We start from the raw sequence: 19,547 nt of genomic DNA, 5'->3' as shown, positions 1-19,547 counted from the left end.
TACAGACCCTCCCTCCCTGCCGATATTTTGTGGCTTTACAAGGCCACTTTCCTATCTTCTTTAAAAAACATTATTTCTTCCCCTGCAGCTTAGAAGGAGTCCTACATGGCCAACAGAGGGCAACTGTGAAACTGACCACATACCAAACACTGACAGGGAACATGGACAAAAGCAGAGCAAAATATCTTCCTTTCTCCCTTTATAATCACTCTTGAGGTCATAAGGAGCCACAGAAGATGAAGGGCCTTTCCAGCTGAAGTACAGGTCTTAAATCAACAGGGCCCCTTTAACTGCAGAGCCACCCTCTTGCATCAGATTGCTGGTAATGTCCCTGGAGCTTTAGAAACATGCTGTTTAGAATAAGCTGTGCCAACACATCCTCATTTCCCTGCTGGGGTCTGTGTTTAACATGCTGCGTATGTACCCAGGCCTGCCTCTGGATGTCTGCAGGATTTACATGCACTGGATTAAGCAGACGCTGGCCAACCGCTATTTAAAATTGTACTCTGAAACCCTCAAAGAGCATCTTATCTGGCACAGGAGTGGGTGCTGCCTTTGATTCCCTGATGACAGCCCCCTCTTTTGCAGCCTACACAGACTTTGTTCCCATTATTGGCTGGAAGCAAATCTTTCCTTTTGTTCAGAGACAGGGGAAATTAATCTATTCTGGGTGGGAAAGTGTTCGGGGGTTTATCTGTTCCTTTTAGAGTGGGCCTGGAGCAAAAGCACTGGGCTTTGAGGGGCTCTAAACCTAGAACCAACGCCAGACCTGCATGTTACCTTTCGCTCCATAATGAGAATCCTGAACCCTCCCCTCCTAAGCTTTGTGGGGTTTGGAAACCTGGATCTGAGCCTAGAGCTGATTGTCATTATCAGAATCTTTCGCTGAAACAAGAGTGGAACCCCAAACTGCAAACAACTTAGGCGCTGTAGTGAGAAGAGGATGAAATCTGCTGTCAGAAACCCATATCTTGGTTCCAGCACCAGGGCCCAAGTCTAACTGCAGTTGTTTAAGTTGGACAATTTTGTGTTTCATAAATTCCCAGCTCGTGTGTGGCTGGTGCCTCTGAAGCATGCCCTCTTGAGAAGCAATTTTAGCCATCTGGCACGGCTGCCTGGAAAAAATACTTACAGCGCAAATTCATACACATAACCTGGCAGATTTAGAAAGACAAAATCCTAGCTGAGCCTGATGGCTTTTGTTGGAAGTCCAGGAGACAGCCCTGCGGAGTCAGAGGAGGGAAGGAAAGACCAGCCTGGCTGAGCGGAGGACGAAATCAGCGCAGTCAGGTTTGTGTGTGTGTGTGTGTGTGTGTGTGTGTGTGTAGAACTGTAGCAGGCAGAGGAAGGCGTGACCTGCATGGAGAATGCCAGACACACACACACACACGCTCACACAAATCTCTGCTGAACAAAGATAAGGCAGACAGCCCAGCGTTTGGGACAGGGCAAGCTTGTACCTAAAACACCCTCAATTCAAGCACATCGAAACACACCAACAGCAGGAAAATGAGGTATGTAACCATCTTGGAAACTGACAAGAAAAGGGATTCCCACGCTACTTGGGCAGGGCCAGGGTGGGGGAGTTGCCTCTGGAAAATACTTGGATGATTGTTTTATGGATTGCTTAGTCCGCAAGACAAGCAGCATATAAACTAGTGCCCGCATCTCAACCCCATGCAAGTGCTGAGATTGTGTGCCGGACTCCTGGGGAATTCTAGCTGACTGGGGGGATGAGTCGCCATGCCGGCTGGCTTTTTTGGGTTGCAGAGAAAGCGTGTGATATTACTGCCGCTTAGTGCTTTATTTACACAGCCTTTGCTGGGTTGCTGAAAAGTGCGAGTTTCAGCAGAGGCGTTACATACTGTACATGTTTCTGCTTCTCCGTTCATGCCAGTCATTTTTTTTTCTCCCTTTCCTGAGAATAAGACTTTCCTGGCATGGCAGAGAAGTTTGATCTTGTTTTTCCTCCCCAATTACTGAGAAAACGAAGCAAAGACATAAAGGGCCAAATCTTTAGCTGGTGCAGATTCGCATAGCTCCATCAAATTCAGTGGGGTTACATGGTTTACACCCACTACAAATCTGGCCCCATAGATTTATTTCTGCTAGAAGAGAAACAGATTTTTCCCTTTGCACATTTTTGTGGTTTTGAAGGAGCCATCCGAAAGTTGCATGTTAACACTCACTTGCACCGAGAGAAAAAATCATCCAAATTTCTCAGTTCTCATTAACTTTCTCGGCTTCTCAGCAAAAGCTGAAGAAAGCGATTGTGGTACATGACACCACCACAGATATCTACTGCCCTGCTTTGAAAGGGATACAATCAGGTTAAAAATTACCCGTAGATATATTTTTAATTTCTTCACCATCACAGGCAGTTCAAGCCCTGAGCTTGAAAACATTTATACCCACTTTATACCCAAATAGTTCTGTTGGCTCTCATGGTTTGCAATGGTCAAGGCCTGAGCATCACGTCTTTTTAAAACTGAAATGATACTTTAATGGATCTGATGTTTTACGCGGTCCCTTGTTGATGGACTTTATTCATTTGGATAATGGAATTAAATTGCTTCAGATCTGGACAGCGTCACACACCGCAGTGGCAGAATGTCGAGTGCCAAGCAGTGTTCTTTGGTTTTGTTTACAAAAATACTTAACTCATATTAGATTTTGTGCCAGAAGAGGAACAGACGACTTGGCATCACAAAGGCTGGATTATTAGCAGTAACTTCCGGGGACCTCAGACAGGCACAGAATCCAAACTCTCTTATGACTTTGGGCACATCACCTACACCCCCAGAGGAAAAGCCTGAGAAATGGATTCTAACTTCCATTGATTTTTAGAGTTCCAAGCCTAATGACCTTTGAGAATCTGAGCCTTAACCTCTCTGTGCCTGTTTCCCCCTCTGTAAGAAGAAAGAAAGAAAACTACTCTCCCCTTCCGTTAACATCCAGAATGTCTATTGCCGTAATATTATGGAGATATATAAGCTTGGAGAGTCCGTACCGGTGTACGCTGGGATATTGCACTGGCTTAGCTATGCCTCTCGAAGCTGTGATAAATCCACACCCCTATGACATGAAGCTCTGTCGACCTAGCCCCCACTGTAGACAGTGCCAGGTCAACAGAAGAATCCTATGTCTACCTAGTGACTGCCCTAAGAGAGGTCCTTCACCTACACTGAGCCAACAACCTCTATGGGCTCTGGGGCAAGGTATGAGGGGGGCCCAGCTCCACATCCTCAAAGGGGCGGAGCCAAGGGTGGAAGGGGCGTGGCCTAGGGCAGCCAATGGCACTGCCCCACACATACGCCACGCGGCGTGGTGAAGCAGCACTGCCGACCCTTCAAAGGGGCTGGGAGCTCCAGCCAATGCTGCCACTACTCTGAAGCATCGGGCCCCCAGGCAATTGCCCCCACTTTAGTCAGTGGGCCGGTGTCTAAAGTGTAGTCACACCCCAGTGATCCAGGTTTCATGAGAAGAGGGTAAATAATACAATGCTTAGTTGCCAGCGCCAGGAACCTTTCATTAAGTCTGTTTGGAAGTTCCGTTATTGCAGTGAGCTTTTGTATGTTTATTCTTCCACAAAATTAAATTGCCCAGCCCCACGGCCTGAGTTCACAGGCTGCTTTGCGGACAGCTGTCTGTTCCTCCCACAGCGTTAGGGGCCTTGGGTCTGGGAGGGGGCCACATGCACAGGGAGGAACTATTAACGCATAGCAGAGTGTGGACTGCACCTGTGCCCTGTAGATTTCAAACAGATGTGACTCCCTATTGTGAGTCCGCATGGACACCACCCTCCAACATGGGGATAGAGGACGCTGGGCTCTGTGAGTGTCTGCCAGTTGCGGGGGATGAAGTCCCATCTGCTTGCAGTTGTTGGGGATCCTGAACAGCTCCTGTTGGAGTCGGAGTCTTTGCCCCAGTAGCTCACCAAATCCTAAGTCTGCCTAAAGGCCTCCCCCTGCAGGGAGCCATCCTTGGTTAGAATGTAGGGCCAGAAGGTACCATCTGATCCTCTCATTTCACCCAGCCCAGGCTGATAAATTCCACATAATTTGCCCCATTTTATGCTCAAAGGGTGTTTCAACTGTTTTAGTGCCATGGGCTGAACGCCCATTGTGCAGGGCACCACCAAGGGCCACATACAGATAGAGGCGCTCTACAAAATGGTGTCCTGCATGAGGTGTGACCTCACGGTTACGGTGTGTGTGAGCAAGCGCCACTCAGGGGGCGCCATTTTATAGAGTAGGTCTGCAGAGGAGGCAGACATGTTGAAGGGCTTGGTGGAACCATTCCCTGGGCTAGACTTCACCCAGAGGCTGCCAGCTGGACCAAGAGGTCACCAAGGTTCCTGCACTTGTGTGGAACTATTATGTGAGACATGGCCAGGGAATTTTGGCAGGCAAATCACGTCCCATGCTACAGAGGAAGATGAAAAAACCTTTCTCGCTTCCTCTTAAAGCCTTAATGAGCTGGTCTGAGGCATTTTCAGAATAGAAATCCCTCATCCCCCGAACTGGGGATAAGCCACGTAGATCATGTGCTTGACAGGTTCATCACTGGGAAACATTAATTTGATCTTAATGTGTGTTTTACAGGTACCTTCTGGCCTGGTCCCTTTGTGCCTTTCTCCTTGGTAATTCAGATGCCATTGAGCTGACGGACATGTTTGGAGAGATCCAATCTCCTAACTTCCCAGATTCCTACCCCAGTGACTCTGAAGTGACTTGGAATATTTCTGTGCCGGATGGATTTAGAATCAAACTCTACTTTATGCACTTTGACCTGGAATCGTCCTACCTCTGTGAATATGACTACGTGAAGGTGAGATGCACAAACTCCTCTATGCCGTCATTGTACTGTCACAAAGCAAGAGCCAGGTGGGCACGCGGGCACCAAGGCGGGTGGCCTTTCCAAAGGGGAATCTAGGAGGAACCTGAATTGGCACTTATCAGCCAATGGATACATGGACAAAGGCAGATCAGGTGATGCTCTTAATTAGACTAAAGAGTATGTTGCCAGGAGGGATGCACAGAATGTTCAGCTTTCGGCCCCAAGTGTAAACCCAAACCCAAATGCCAAAACACTGTGATGCTCACTCAGGAGCACCTGTGGTGGCAAATGTGCTTGGGTCATGATAGGTGGGAAGGGTATCATGGGCATGGTGCCAAGGCCATGCCCAGGAGACACAAGGGACAAAGAGCCTACCTGGAAAATGTCTTTCATTTGGAGAGGTTTTTTATTTTCCGGTGCTTCGCCTACCATCTCGGAGGCTAGCTGATCCTTGCAGGCATTGCTGCTCGCGCAGAACAAGCCTGTGTCCGGTGCAGACTGTGGTCCGTTCAAGCCACTAGATATGGACTCGAACGGCTACGTTTGAATCTGGTTCTAGACTTTCCCGAAGGTTATCGGACCCAATGGTTTTGTCTGGTCCATCCAGGAGCAGGGATTGGCCGTTAACATTTGAATCCAGACTTCCAGGCTGTCTTTTACGGTCACGCAGGATGTAGGCAGGACAGTCTGATTGAGATACGTCTCTGGGAGCTCTAACAACACTGAGCCAGACAAGAGTTCAGGTTGATGGCTGCTCTGAAAGACAGCACCTCCAGCCACACCCCCGACCTTACTCTCATCTTGGGGCACACTGATAAGTGCTGCCAAATGCGCCCCTCCACCTGAGAAGGCAATGCAGACAAAGCTATACGTCAGTAGTAAGCTCTGGGCTTGCCCTGGCCTACAGGACTGGACATATGTCACCCTCTCTGTAGGTTATCAGTAGAGATGAGTCCAAATTCAGCCTCCAGTTCCGAACTCTGCTGCTCATTGTGACGGGAGGCGCATGCAGTTGAATTTCAGGCTTAGCCTCCCTCTCTCATTTCAGCTCATTTAGATTTCTGCTTTGAGAAGTCAGGCCCCAAAGGCTGTATTTTATTTTTCCTGCTCTCATTGTTGCCTCCATCTTGCTGGCACCGTTCTTCTTCCTAACCGCATGGGCTGCTCTTTGATCAGTCCTTTCTGCTTTTCCTGGATCTCCTCCAAGAACAAAGGTCACACACACACACACACACACACACAGATACAGACACAGATAGATAAATAGCTTGATAAAGAAGCAATGAGCTTGAAGACCAAATTATTACAACCCCCAGTTCCAAGCCTTACCCCTCCACCCCTCCCTCAACCCTCACTTTTTTGCCATTGCAAACTATTCCGTTTGCACCTGGCGCCCCATGGCAGCAGAAGTCTCCTTGCTCCTGAGTTTCTCCAAGAAGCTGGTATTTTTCAAAGGGATTTAGCTCTCAGCTGTACAAATTTGCCCAAGGCTGAAATCTAGCCTGCAAAGCCTCAGCCAGAGAATTACATTCTTGCTCTGAAATGCTCAGGCGTGTCCCTCTGGCTGTTTTGAGGGTGACCTGAAAACCATCCATATATGTTTAAATGAAATAATGAGACAGTTCTGAGGCAAATGACCTGGCTAGGAGAAGTAATGTCCAGGTGGCTGTGTGAATCGATGAAGATTTCCATCCTGGGGTCATCTGTCCAGCTTTGGTTAACATCAGTAGATAATGTGAAGGACTAAAGCCAGTTAAACTGAGCGGTAGACCCTCTGTTGATTGTGATGGATTTTGGACCAGGCAACAACATCCCTGCATAAACACCTAGGCTAACCCATTGTGCCCAGCACTGTAACACAGAAGTAAATCCTGGGTCATGTTTGGAAGAGGAAATGCACATGGTGCATCAGTCGATGACCCCTATTTCCCAGAGGTCAGCCTGGCTGCAAACAGGAGCTCTACTAGCCAATAAGCCCACATGGGTGAAGGCCTCCTGACTGACAGCTGCAGAAGTCAGGGCAAAGGATGAATCCCCTCTGAGCCAATTGGAGACCATGTCCTAATCTCTGCTTCCTGACTGGCTCATCAGAGGGGAATAATGACTTTTCTGGTGCTGTCAATCCATTCCTGGTTCAAAACAATAGGCATAACAACAATAGAGGACAAGAACTTGCTTCTTTCAGGAACTGGCCAGTGAGAGAGAAGAGGCTTTGGACCTGCCACAGCACAGGGAATCCCTCCTGCAAAGAGAGATTGAAAGGGATGGGCAGGTTCACCTGAGAAAGGAGCCGAGGCAGAGGGGCCTTGAGAAACGTGTGTGAAATTACACCCAATAACCTACATTACAGGGCTGGGGAGGGTGTAGCATCAAGCACTTAGAAACTAGGTCATCTGTGCAATCTTCATTCACCCCCTTGTATTCCTGTGCTGTGCCAGCATCCTTAATTGTATGAGCACGTGCGATTTTTCCCAAAGGAGCTCTGCCATATTCAGTACATGGGATGGATGGTGCTCACTTAATATCTTCTTTTATCCTCACTGTTCTGTGGGCAGCCCCGGCCCTTCTCTACTGCTCACCTTTCCCAGCCTGCTCTGAAGTCAGAATAATTCATTTCCTGTTGGGGTTTTCCATGACAGTGCTTATAACAAAGTGCTTTACGGATGGTAATGGTGAATAGTTTCACAGCTGGCCAATGAGGTAGGGCAGTGCCATTACCCCCATTTTACAGAAGGGGAACTGAGGCACAGGGATAATAATGTCACAGTGTTTGCTAATTTCGGGTGGCTGATTTGAACCACCCAGGCTGTAAGTTTCCAGAGCGCTTAGTGTGATACAGCACTTTGTGTTTTCACAGCATTGGCTTCAGTTGCAGCTGTGAGCGTGCTGGGCTTCTATAAATTAGGCACCACCATTTCAAATCAGGCCCCAAGAAAAGGAGGAAACCACAGCTCTGACACCCCTGAAAAGGCAGATTTTATGTGACTCTCTCAGCACCCAGAGACTCTAGGGATGAGGCAGAGACAGACAATAATTCTCCAACACAACGGTTAACATGAATGTGTCCCTCAGTGTTGTCGGATGGCAGAACAAGGAGCAATGGTCTGGAGTTACAAAGAGAGGTCTAGGTTGGAAAAACTATTTCCCCAGGAGGGTGGTGACGCACTGGAATGCGTTACCGAGACAGGTGGTGGATTCTCCATCCCTAGAGGGTTTTAAGTCTCAGCTTGACAAAGCCCTGGCTGGGATGATTTAGTTGGGGCTGATCCTGCTTTGGGCAGGGGGCTGGACTTGGTGACCTCCTGAGGTCCCTTCCCACCCTAGGGTTCTATGATTCTACAGTTCTCTTGCAGCAGTCTTCCAACGTCAGCAACAGAGGAGACAGAGGTCCTATGGATAACAGCCAGCTGCCCTACAAAACCTGATTTATCCCCCAGCAGTCTAACCTGTTGCAAGCTCTTCCCTTCCCCCACCCCAAGTCTGCCTCTTGTCTCCTTAGCATTTGAGTCAGGCAGCTTCCTCCACCACACCGCAACTGTGATGGTGATGCTTTGCGTGAATGAAGTTGTTAGAATCTAGTGGTGGGAAAATCTGGCTCCAGCTTCAGGAGATCCTGAGCTGATTGGGGAAGGTGGAGGCTGGGCAAGCGTGGCTGTACAAACCCACCCCCCAATCAGCACAGGTTCGCCTGCAGCTGGAGCCAGATTTTCCCACAACCTGATTCCAACAGCCTCATTCAAGGTGAGGCAGGTGGGGTGGAATTTCTCAGCTCCCTCAGACTCAAAAAATCTAGGGGAGCTCCCAGGGCTGTGACTCCAGAATTGCAACAGGTTTGCAGGATTTCCTGCAAACCAGACCTAGCCGCTGCAGCCAGGACAAGACAACATCTCTGAGAGTCACCAAAACACACGTCAATGAGATTCATTGTTTATGTCACCTCTGAGATATCCAGGGCCCTTTGCTCGCAAACTGGGAAGAAACGGCCTCATCCCCAAGGCGCTTACTAGGTTGGGTTGAGGTTTTCAGATCTGACTCAGGGGTGTAGACGCATGACTTCCATTCCTTTTGAAGGAGGGATTCTGGCGAAAGCCCTGAGCTGAACGCGAAAATCTCTCCTTACGACCCTGTGTTCTTACGGGCCTGTGTACACGCCAGGCATCTCTGGCATAGAAGTCAGCCCGATGGGTTTGATAGCAGGAGCAGGGCTGAGGTGAGGCATTCCTGACATTAATTTTTATTCTGGTAACGTCTTCATTATAATTCAGCCTCAACCCTTTGAATAAGTCGGTTGCATCGCACTCGGTACATCATGCGCCTTCGTAACCCATAACCTCTCTGCCCCAGCCTTTTCATCAGCCCTGATTCAGGAAACCACTTCAGTTTGTCCTAAGGCCCCTTGGAGTTAATGAGATCTTACCATGTGCTTAATTGCTTTCTGGAACTCGGGGCTGTTTGCAACTGCAACTTGTTGCAGTCGTTGCTCAGATCAGGGGTGCCATGAGGCGCTGCAGATTTTATGTTCAGAAATAGATGGAGCTCCCCCTGCCCCCGCATCAGGGCTCTCTGTAAGCTGAGCACTTGGGCAGCTGCCCAAGAGACATCCAGGTGCTTGCCAGCTGGTTAGCAGACCGCCCACAGCCGGCCACAGTGGATAGCATGTGTCTCTGTTAGTGGTGCACATGAGCACATGCCTTGGTGCCCATAACAAAATTTATTCTGCCTATGGATGTTAAAAATTAGAAGGAACATAGAGCTTTTCTAAACCACATTCTAAACTCTGAGCCAAATGAACTGCTGGTGAACGGGCCTTGTGTCCACTGCACTAGCAGGGAATACGTTCTGAACGGCCTATTTTCTACACACACATTTGCTTGCTTGAGAACCTAGATACGTACCTGCTTTCCACAACTGCATGCGCATTTTAAAGGACCATTTTGAAAGCATTGCCCATGAGCTGTATATGCCCCTAGAATCTTCATTCATACCACCTGCCGGCACAGTGCGACAGCTGTGCTCTCTGGCCAAAGAGATCTTGGTGTCATCAAGGACCCTTCTCTTTTCTCTGAAAACATCTGCTCTGTGTGCAGCAGCCATAGAAAAGTGAACAGCTCTGGTCTCTCCCATCTTAGAAAAGACATTAGAATTGAAAAGCAGACAGTGAACAGCAGCACCAATATGCCTGAGTGTGGGACCACCTCCACGGGGAGAAAGCTTGAAAAGTTTCAGCTTAGAAAAGAGTCATGGGAGCAGGGCTATGATAGAGGTCTATAAAATGTGAGTGGTGTGAAGAGAGTGCTATTTGCCCCATCACATAATGCAAGATGCTGTCCCTTGGATGTCAGTTAGTCAGGACACAGCTCATGGGGAGAAGAGGGTGGCAACATCTTGGCCAAATTGTGACCTGGGTATACGCAGACCATCTCTTTACATCTCTGCCGGGGTGCCAAGGGACAGTACCATTCCCACACAACGTTATGGCATTATTTAGAGAATCGCCTGTGACCCCAGAGGCACTGAGACCCCTGACAAGGGTGAGGGAAGTCTCTGCTCCACAGCCTTGGATAGGAAGCAGTTGGCTTTCAGCTCATGCGGTGGAGCACAAGGCTTTAGCCCCTAAGTCACAGGTTCGTTCCTTCCTGATGACAACCTGAGTGCCTCGGCCTTACACAGAGAACATTAGAACCGGAAGGGACCTCGAGAGGTCATCGAGTCCAGTCCCCTGCCCTCATGGCAGGACCTAGCACCATCTAGCTCATCCCTGATGGATGTTTATCTACCCTGCTCTCAATTATCTCCAATGATGGAGATTCCACAAACTTCCCAGGCAATTTATTCCAGTCCTATTATCAGAAGTCAAGGAGAATAATTTTTCTGCCTCCTCCTCCTCACAACACTCTTTTAGGTACTTGAAAATGGTTCTCACGTCATCCCCCCTTTCCTAAAAGGAGACTCTTCTCATGCTGTGTGCCTCTTCACATGCATTTCGTTTAAATACACATCTCATAGAGCTAGAAGGGACCTCAGGAGGACAACAAGTCCACTCCCCTGCCCTCTTAGAAGGACCAAGCACCATCCCTTCCAGGGATTTTTTTTTAAAACCCAGACCCTTAAACAGCCCCCTTAAGGGTCAAACTTACAGCCAGGAGTTTAGCAGGCAAACATTCAAACCACTAAGCTAGGCCAGCCTTCTGTGTGCTCCAAGGTGGTCATAAGGAGGACAGTGATCAAATGTTCTCCATGTCCACCCACAGCAGGACAAGAAGTCACAGAGTTCAGCTGTAGCAAGGGAGATGGAGACAACATATTAGGAAGCATGTTGTCTCAGAAAGGGCAGTTAAGTATGGCCACAAGTGACTCAAGCAGGCTGTGGCATCCCATCGTTTCAGGTTATTTTGAACAGACACCTGTCCAAGATGGTCCGGGTATGTTTGGTCTTCCCTCATCACCAGTCACTGAACTAAATGACCCCTTGAGGTCCCTTCCAGCCTTTGCTTTCTAAACTTCCGTATATAGAGAGACAAACACAGAGCCAGAATCTGGAACCCTTCCACGCAATGGCTGTTTCTCACAGGGCTAGTCCCCGGGCTCTCAGAAAACAGCAGGGACTCGCTGAAGGTATCTGAGCCTCTATATCTGTAATGGACTCCATCCTCTTCAACACACGGCACAGTGACAGCCCTCTAGCAATAAAATAAACAGTAAGGTCATCCTCCCTGGTTAATATTTGCTGCTGCTGCTGAGGACTGTATACTTTTTCATAGATCATTTACATCCAGAGAGCCGGCTGGTAATTAAATCTCGGCTGTTTGTTTGAATCTCCCCATGCAAGGTCATGATGTCAACATTTTCACTAGAGAAGATGTGTCCCTTCGGGAAACATCAATTGCAGAGGAGAAATTCACTGCAAGAATGCAATGAACTCAGTCCTTGCTTTGAAAACAGCAACATTCTCTCTATTGTGTGCTAAACCCTCTTAAAAGCTGGACAATCAAATGCCCTTTCCTGCTCCTCTGGTTTCCAACTGGGTCCATCTCACATCCAAGGCACAAAGCTATTTGCACCCAGAGCAATCAGGAGCGTAATGGCCAGGGCATGTCTTCTTGGACAATTGCTGAGAGGCCCAGAAGAGATGGGGTCTCCCTGGGCAAACCATGAAGCAAGAGATGCTTCGTAGTCAAGGCCAGATCCTCAGCTGGTTTCAATTGTCTTAGGCCCTTCAGTTTAGGCAGAGCTATCATGGCTTTATTGAGCCCTGAGACTGCCCTTCATGTGATGCCAGCGGAAGGATAAACAGGGCAATGACACCTTGGACATCTCTTTTGAAACCCCCAAGCTAATGACATTTCACCAGCTCCAAATGTTATTTGGTCTTTCAGTTCAGAGCTGAAAATATCTGCAGCAGGAAAACAGGACAAAGACTAATAAAGACTGTGCAGCCATCCCCGCTTCCTGCACCCTCGCAGGAATGCACTAATTGGACTGCAGAGAGTAAAACATACCACTTGTAATGTATATAAATGGCTCATTAGGCAGAGCAATCTGAGGACAGGGCTGAACCTCTCTGGGAACATGACATGAGGAGGGGAGATATGGACAGATTGGAGAGGGACATTCAATGGCATCTGCAGAGCTTCTCGGCTTTAGCTGGTACAGCCTTCTCATCTCAAATGAGCCACGGATTATGTAGAATCCTCACAAAACTAGCAGAGATGCTGCTTATTATTAGAGAGGAGGCCAAGCAAGTACATGTGACCCAAGCCGCCTCAGTCTCAGCAGAAAGGATGAAGTCTGAAGCATGTGGGACAGGTTTTCTGCTGCATCAGGACCACACGAGATCTACACCCCTCAAAGCTTGGAGGAAAGTTTGGGATCAGAACTGAAGACAGAGACCTACCTTCATTCATCGCTCAAATCTGGGGGTTGGGAAGGGAGGCACTAACATTTCGCTAGCGTTCATTTGAGTTCCCCAGGCTACATCCAAGTCCTATGTCTGACCCTTGTGGTCTTCCCCATTGGTGGACAGATCCAGTGTTCCAGCACAAGGGAGATGTATTGGGAATTAGTTGCAGAGGCGTGGCGTGTCTCAGGGAGCAATGGTCAGTCCTACGGAGGGCTTTGAGTAGTGGGGCAAAGACCTGGTGAGGCCGTGCAGAAGGGAACGCGCACAGGGGAGGCCTTCACAGTGACTAGTGCTGGCAAACAGAGGGACCTCTGCATTTTGTACCAGAGGGAGTTTTCCTGTGAACTTTCATTCTTGATATGCTTCCTCGGCCTTACCGGTGCCATGTCACACACAGACGGCTTTGTGCGGAGGGCCCTGTCTGCAGCTGGCATTTGAATTGGGTCAGTCGGACATGGAGGCCAGCTGAGAACCAGTCACCATAATGCAGGGTTACACGTGCACAGATGCTGCGAGAGAGAAGGCTGTGCCCGGAGTTGGGGTTAAGTCAAACCAGGGCTATGGAGGGGTTCCACCTTGACGTGTTTCCCCTTCATTACATCAGAAATCTAAGCCCCTGAAGGTGCACATGCTGCCCCCTTTCTCGGTGGGCTCTGGCCCAATAGAACCATCGCCACTGCACGGCAGAAAGGGCTGGGTGGGCGTGGAGGCCTATGTCCTTCTGGGGATCCTAGCACCCTTGGGTTGAGGGGGGACGTAGGCATGGGCTCAGACGACTGGGGCTGGGGTTGGGGTGCACCACAGCAAAACCCTCCAGCCCAGGAAGGGGGATCACATGAGCCCAGGGCTGCTGCCGTCTTGAGACAATGGAAGTGGGCAGGTCAGGATGTCAGCGAATGGATGGCGTGCCAAGTTCCACGGCCCCTCCTGCGGGGAGCTAGGCGGCACGCATGGTGTTATGTGAGGGGACAAAATTTTGCAGCTCTGCCCGCTGGTGAGCATTAGAAGCACCTTGAAACCTCCTGCCTCTCACACTCATCATTTACTCACACACCCCACTCACTCTCACAAATACAGCCCTGTTCAGCTCACGTCCCCCCACGCACCCATTCCCCCTACTTTTGCACACACACCCCATTCCTCTCACATACACACTTGTCACGCTCACCCCACACATCCACTTCCTCGCACACTCACCGGCCTCTCTCCCACATCTGTTGCACTCTCAGATCTCTTCATTTGGCTGGGGCGGGCCCCATTGTTACACCCATCCCCATCAGGAACTCAGCAGCTTGGCGTCCCCCCGCCCACCCCCCTTTCCCAGGACAGTCCAGATTGTTCAAACCAACCAGCATGCCCAGCTGCCTCCTCTGCAGGGGGAACCAGCCATTCCAAACCCTGAACCGGCCCGTCAGAGGGAGAAGGAAAGATCAGTGCAGACTTAGTGCTGACTAGCCTCTGGGTGAAGCCGGGGGGCGGTGGGGAGGGGAGCGCCTTTAGTCATCCCCTTAATAGAATTCCCTTGGCATGCCAGCGCTGGCATGAGCTGGGACAGCAACATTCCTGGACACCTCCCCTCCCCTTCCTATTCAAATCTCCTCATAGAAATGCAGACAGGGAGCCGTAAACAGCAGCTGGAAGAGGTTACAATGCACAGGCCAGCATGGAGCTCAGCGAGAGTGGAGCAAGAGGACAAGCTGACAACAGAAAACCACAGCAACAGGCCAAGACGCGTTTACCAGGGCAGAGTCCCTCTGTGCTCTGAATGGCAGGCAGCCGTCAAACTCCAGCGTTCACTGAGGGTCTGCCAGCACTTGGCGAGGGCGGCCTCATTCCCAGCGTGGGTACACAGTCTCCCACCAGCCTTGATGGAGTTTGCATGCTAAAAATAGCAGCCTAGCTGCCATCTGAACGGGCAGCTACCCCCCCCGAGACACGAGGGAAATGGGACATACACAGGGTGGCTCATGCCCAAGACCCTGCAGCCTGTACGACCACAGCGTCAGCTGCGCTGCTGCACCAGAACTAACACAGGTACATTTAGCCAAGAGGGAAATTGCACCTTCAGTGCCAGGAGAAGGCACATGGGACCTTGTTCAGATTCTGAGCTCAGGGTAATGAAATAACACCCACCTAGGGAATTCCCAGGCTTAACATGATTCCTTCGTCCCTATCCACAGAAAGAGCACAAAGGGGGATATTTTCTGAAGCCTCCAAAGCTCCGTTTTCAAAAGTCACTTGCAGGACTTCCGGTGGGACTTTGGCTCTGAAGCCTTTTCAAATTGGGAACCAGGCTCCAAAGTCATTTCAGGTGCTTCTGAAAAGTTTGCCCACCACTTTTACCAAAGTTAATGAGTTTAGCCTCCCGGCCCACTGGCAGTCAGGGACTGGCTCCATTTTATCAAGGAAGATGAAGAAGCACAGAGCCACTTGCTAGAAACCAGAGGCAGCGCTAGCGTGCCACACCAGAGTCCTCTCTCCTTTACCATAACACCTACGAACAACCTTTCAGTAATCAGGTGGCTGGTGGATTGTGATCACTCCCTCTTACATTGGCCAGCATTGTTGTGCTGTGACATTGTGTGCCTCTGTCTGCCTGTATCCATTGGTATACTTAGCCTGCCAACCCTGCAAGGCAGGGTGCGTTATGTCTGTTCTGTGATTGTGCAGAACCTAGCACAAGTGGGTCTTGGTCAAAGACTGGGGTGGTTATGTACCCACACAGCATGACTAGATAACAGTAGTAGTAATCACTTACACATGTTTAACGCAGAAGCACTGCAATCCATGAGAGGGGAAAGCTACTCTACAGAGTCATCTAATGGATAGTTAACTTTTATTTGATGCAGTAGATTCTTGTGGCTTTAGCATTTAAGGTCCCAGGTTCAATCCCACCTGCTAACAGCCGTCAGTGTTACATACAAAACAGAGCTAACTGGGTGCTTTCTACCACATGAGATTTCACTGAAATAAGCTGTTTCATCAAAGTTGTAATGTTTTGTGGGGACATAACAGTTCCAGTGAAGTTTCATCAGAAGGGTTTTGAGGTTCAATGCTCTCTGGTTATTTCTAAGCAGAGAGAGTGAGCCAATAGCATTTTGACACACTTCTATCTAGTGAAATATGTTCACAAGGTTTTGCTTTTGTTCCCAAGTATAACCAAAACAAATTTTGAAACCTCAGAAGTAGTTGCGAAACGGAATTGTCATCCCGTGGACAAGTTCTAATAATCTCTGTGCATGCCAGCTAGGTCCCTGGAGGCGAACGTGCAAAAACGCAGGCATGGAAAGTCAGAGGAGATAGGTTTGGGTTGGGGGGTACTGGTCCCATCTGTTTATTTGAAAAAATGTTCCTGCCTCCGGTCCTAATCTCTCTTTCAGACATTAAAACTGAATGCAGTTCCACATGTCCAGACGCAGTGTGGTTACTTATTGCACTTTGCTCAGCTGAGGCAGTAAAACTAAGCTGGCCAATTGCACTTTGCTTCCTAGTCAGTTTCACTTTCTGGAGGTTTAGGCAGAGGACTAAACCAGTTGTGTTTGGGTCTCCAGTACTGCAGGGGAAATGCATATCCCAATAACTCCCCCACCCCCAAGCCTTTTCAAGTCAGCTTTAGAAAATAAGCATGCAGAAGCCATTGGGTTCGTTTTTTTCAACAAAACCAAATGCTGAGCCTTTCCCTCTTTGATGGCCCACCTTGAACTGGCTGATATCACCCTGGTGCTCTTCTTGTTTAAACAGCCCGGAGAGCTGACAGTCTAAGGCTACGCTCCCAGTACTAACTGCAGAGAAAGGCTGTGCCTGGTGAGCTAATCTGTGTATAGGCAGGAGACCCAGCCAGAGGTGAAAGGCTGTGAATACGAGCTGCACACCTTGACTGTGATCTCCACAATCTGTCCTGCTCTCCCATCTGCCACGGCAGACTTCCCTCCCCTCTGCTCTGCTTTGTGGAGCTGATATTACTAGGGCTGCGTCCACACTATGAGCTAAAATCAATTTTCTTAACATCTGTTACTAACACTGGGTTTTATCATTTCAATTTCGAGCTTCCTCACCTTCCCACATGCTCCCCACAAAATCGACTTATTTCTGCCACACACAAGTAGCTTAATTCAACTGCTGCAGCTGTGTATTGTGGGAACCTGTCCCACAGTTCCCCCTGAGCCCCGTAGCATTCTGCCAATTGTCCCTGGTGCAGCATGGGAAAAACACGCCCCATGAGTGCATGTGGGTATCTGACACCTTCCCACATTTCATTCCCCTCTTTCCCCTGCCATGATCACCAAATGTCCCTTTTTCCAGATGGGGTCTGGATTGCCTTTATAAGAGATGTGCTTTTTATATGGGTGGGGGGGTAAAGCACATAAGACTGGTTAGAAAAAAAGAGTTTGGGTTTCCCAACCGACAGGTTATTGAAAATGGGATGCAAAGGCACTGGATCTTTGCAGGCTTGGATCTGGATTTAGACCTCCTGGCAAAAAAAGGACCCTTAGAACAAGAATTTGTGTAAGTAGACACAGGTGCTACACTGAAACTGCAACGAATCATTGAAACAGTTATGACTCAGGGCAGCTAAAAGACCCCAGACTACAGCCAGGCTTGGATCTGCCAAAGACGACCCTCAGAAGAAGAATGTACCTCGCTGCAAGCCTTACTTTGAGAACTGTGCTAATTGTATAGCTACTACATTGCCTTCATTGAAACAGTTACAGCTCAGGGGGGCTAAAAGACCCCCGGCTACAGCCAGCACCCAAAAATCGTGACCACCGAGGGAGACTTCCCCTGGGCTGCTAAAAGACCTGCGACTATAGCTAGCCCATTGGCCTTTGGCTAAAGCCCGTCCAAAAATTTCCTCTTGGAGGACAGCCACGCTAGTAACCAAGTAATTTCTTCTGTTGCCCTAAAATCGTGACTGACCAGGGAGACTTCCTCTAGCCGGCTACAGGACCCTCACTGCGCAAGCTGCCTGGCACCTTGTGCAGCACACCCTTATATTGGTTCGGGGCCAAGCCACGTGATGTGTCTGGGCATGGGGACGTTCCTGACTGCGTGGCAACCCCAGGGAAAGGCAAGGGCGGGGATGTGGAGTCAGGACAAAATGTAAGAGGCTGAAAAGAAGTTTCTTATCCGAGCATGACCCCCACCCACAGCCTAGCTGCCGCATGGTGCAGGGGGCTGGGGGGGAGCAGCAGCTGGCGCCAGGCAGTGCAGAAAAGAAAGGCAGCTCGCAGAGGTAGACGCAGAACCACAGACCCCACAGCTGTGCTAATAGCAAAGAAAGGAAGAAGATTTTTCAGCCTCATGACCCTACAGCACAGGCTTCTGGGTGACAAAACGGAACGGTCTTCCTGTTGCTGAATTCCTCCGCACCTGAGAGCAGTGGAGAGGGAAGAGGCCAGAGCGGAGAACTGTGGGGCACGTACAGGACATCTCTGGAGGCCAATGGATTCGATTTAAAGACACGGCATTTCCTCACTACCCTTCATTCGGAATTTTAAATCCAAACTGAATGCTACACCTGTCCAGTTATTACGATATTATGATACCGATATTTATGTCGACTTTAGTGCTCCATAAATTGAGCTAATGGAAATTACAGCGAAGACAGGCAAATGCGGCTAAGTGACTTAAAATTGATATTATCTCATAGTGTAGACATAGCTGAGGTCTCTTCGGTGTCTCCCTCTGTGTGACAAGGTTCAGAGGTAACGCTAGAGAGGAAAGCGGGGGAAACAGCTGCTGCAAAGGGGCCAGGGACCATCCTACTACTGAACTATTTGCAACCCCAGCTTGGAAGACTGTGAAACAACCTGATTTCTGTCCAGGATGAGAACCCACGGCACAGTATCCCTGACCCTGCCTGTGCACATCAAGATGATGTTGCATTATGTCCGTTCAATGTTGCATCTTACGGCAAGTTTACACTGGGGGGTAATACTGACATAATTGACACAACTCCAGCTCTGTGAATACCATTGCTGGCGCCGATGTAACTTACGTTGATGTACTGCAGGGTCTCCTCTGCAGGAGAGTCGGGGGAAAAACTCCCGTGGACTTCCCTCAAGCTTCTCATTGTGGGGGAGTACCAGCATCAATGAGAGAGTTTGGCAGTCGATTTTGTCTTCACTAGACCTGCTAAATCCCCCCAGGGAGATTATCGCCACAGCACTGATCCCCCACTAAGTGTTACCTGCCCTTAGGGACAGAGGAATTACCGCACAGCGTCAGCTCAATGGCCCAGCTAATGCATCCGTGAGAGCATCTAGTACCAGCTGCAATTTCAAACACATTATAGAACAACCTCCCAGGGAGGAGGTTTCTTCTTACCCCCAGGCAGCTGGTTGTGGCTGCAGTGATGTCATGAAAACTGCCTGGCTATGGGCTCTGTGAGCGAGACAGCGTATGGGGAAGCCTGCAGGATCCTTGCTGACACAGGGCCTAGGAGGTGGTTACGCAGAAGAGATGTAAACCTGGCAAGTTTCAGTCTGGTGGCTCTTTGGCAGCCGGGGAGAAAGGAGTTGCTGGTTTCTCAGTCTGGTTTAAGTGAGCAGGTGCCTCCTGTATAAATCTCTCAGTGGCCTTGTGACAGGGATGGGCATAACCACAGTGCCTCCCGCTGGCCATGCTGGGAATTAGCACTCGTTTCCCAGTGCACCTTCCACTAGTGGCATCTCATGGTCATCACCTTTGCTGTACCTCTGAGACACGTGCGGGTCCCCATCCCATGGCATCCTCTTCTGGGCATGGCCCTCTGGCTGTGCCCCACTTCCTTCTCCCCTTTACCAGTCTAGTCCATGCATTTGTCACT

The 19,547-nt window shown here is 49.4% G+C and overlaps 1 protein-coding gene across 6 annotated transcripts in view; it reads left to right on the top strand.

Moving 5' to 3' along the window:
* The first annotated feature begins 1,260 nt into the window (after positions 1–1,260).
* The window catches only part of MASP1 (MBL associated serine protease 1), a 70,664-nt gene continuing 52,377 nt past the window's right edge, over positions 1,261–19,547 (top strand). For all 6 annotated transcript variants that reach the window (XM_075004199.1, XM_075004200.1, XM_075004198.1 and 3 more), the window contains exons 1-2: positions 1,261–1,514; positions 4,605–4,830. In XM_075004199.1, coding sequence (XP_074860300.1) covers positions 1,510–1,514; positions 4,605–4,830 — 231 coding nt within the window. In that variant the 5' untranslated portion in view covers positions 1,261–1,509. The remainder of the gene's footprint in view (positions 1,515–4,604; positions 4,831–19,547) is intronic.

This window comes from Carettochelys insculpta, chromosome 10, assembly GCF_033958435.1.
Source record: "Carettochelys insculpta isolate YL-2023 chromosome 10, ASM3395843v1, whole genome shotgun sequence".
Taxonomy (NCBI): Eukaryota; Metazoa; Chordata; order Testudines; family Carettochelyidae; genus Carettochelys; species Carettochelys insculpta.
Note: the sequence above shows the minus strand (reverse complement) of the source record. Positions and strands in the feature narration are given on the sequence as shown.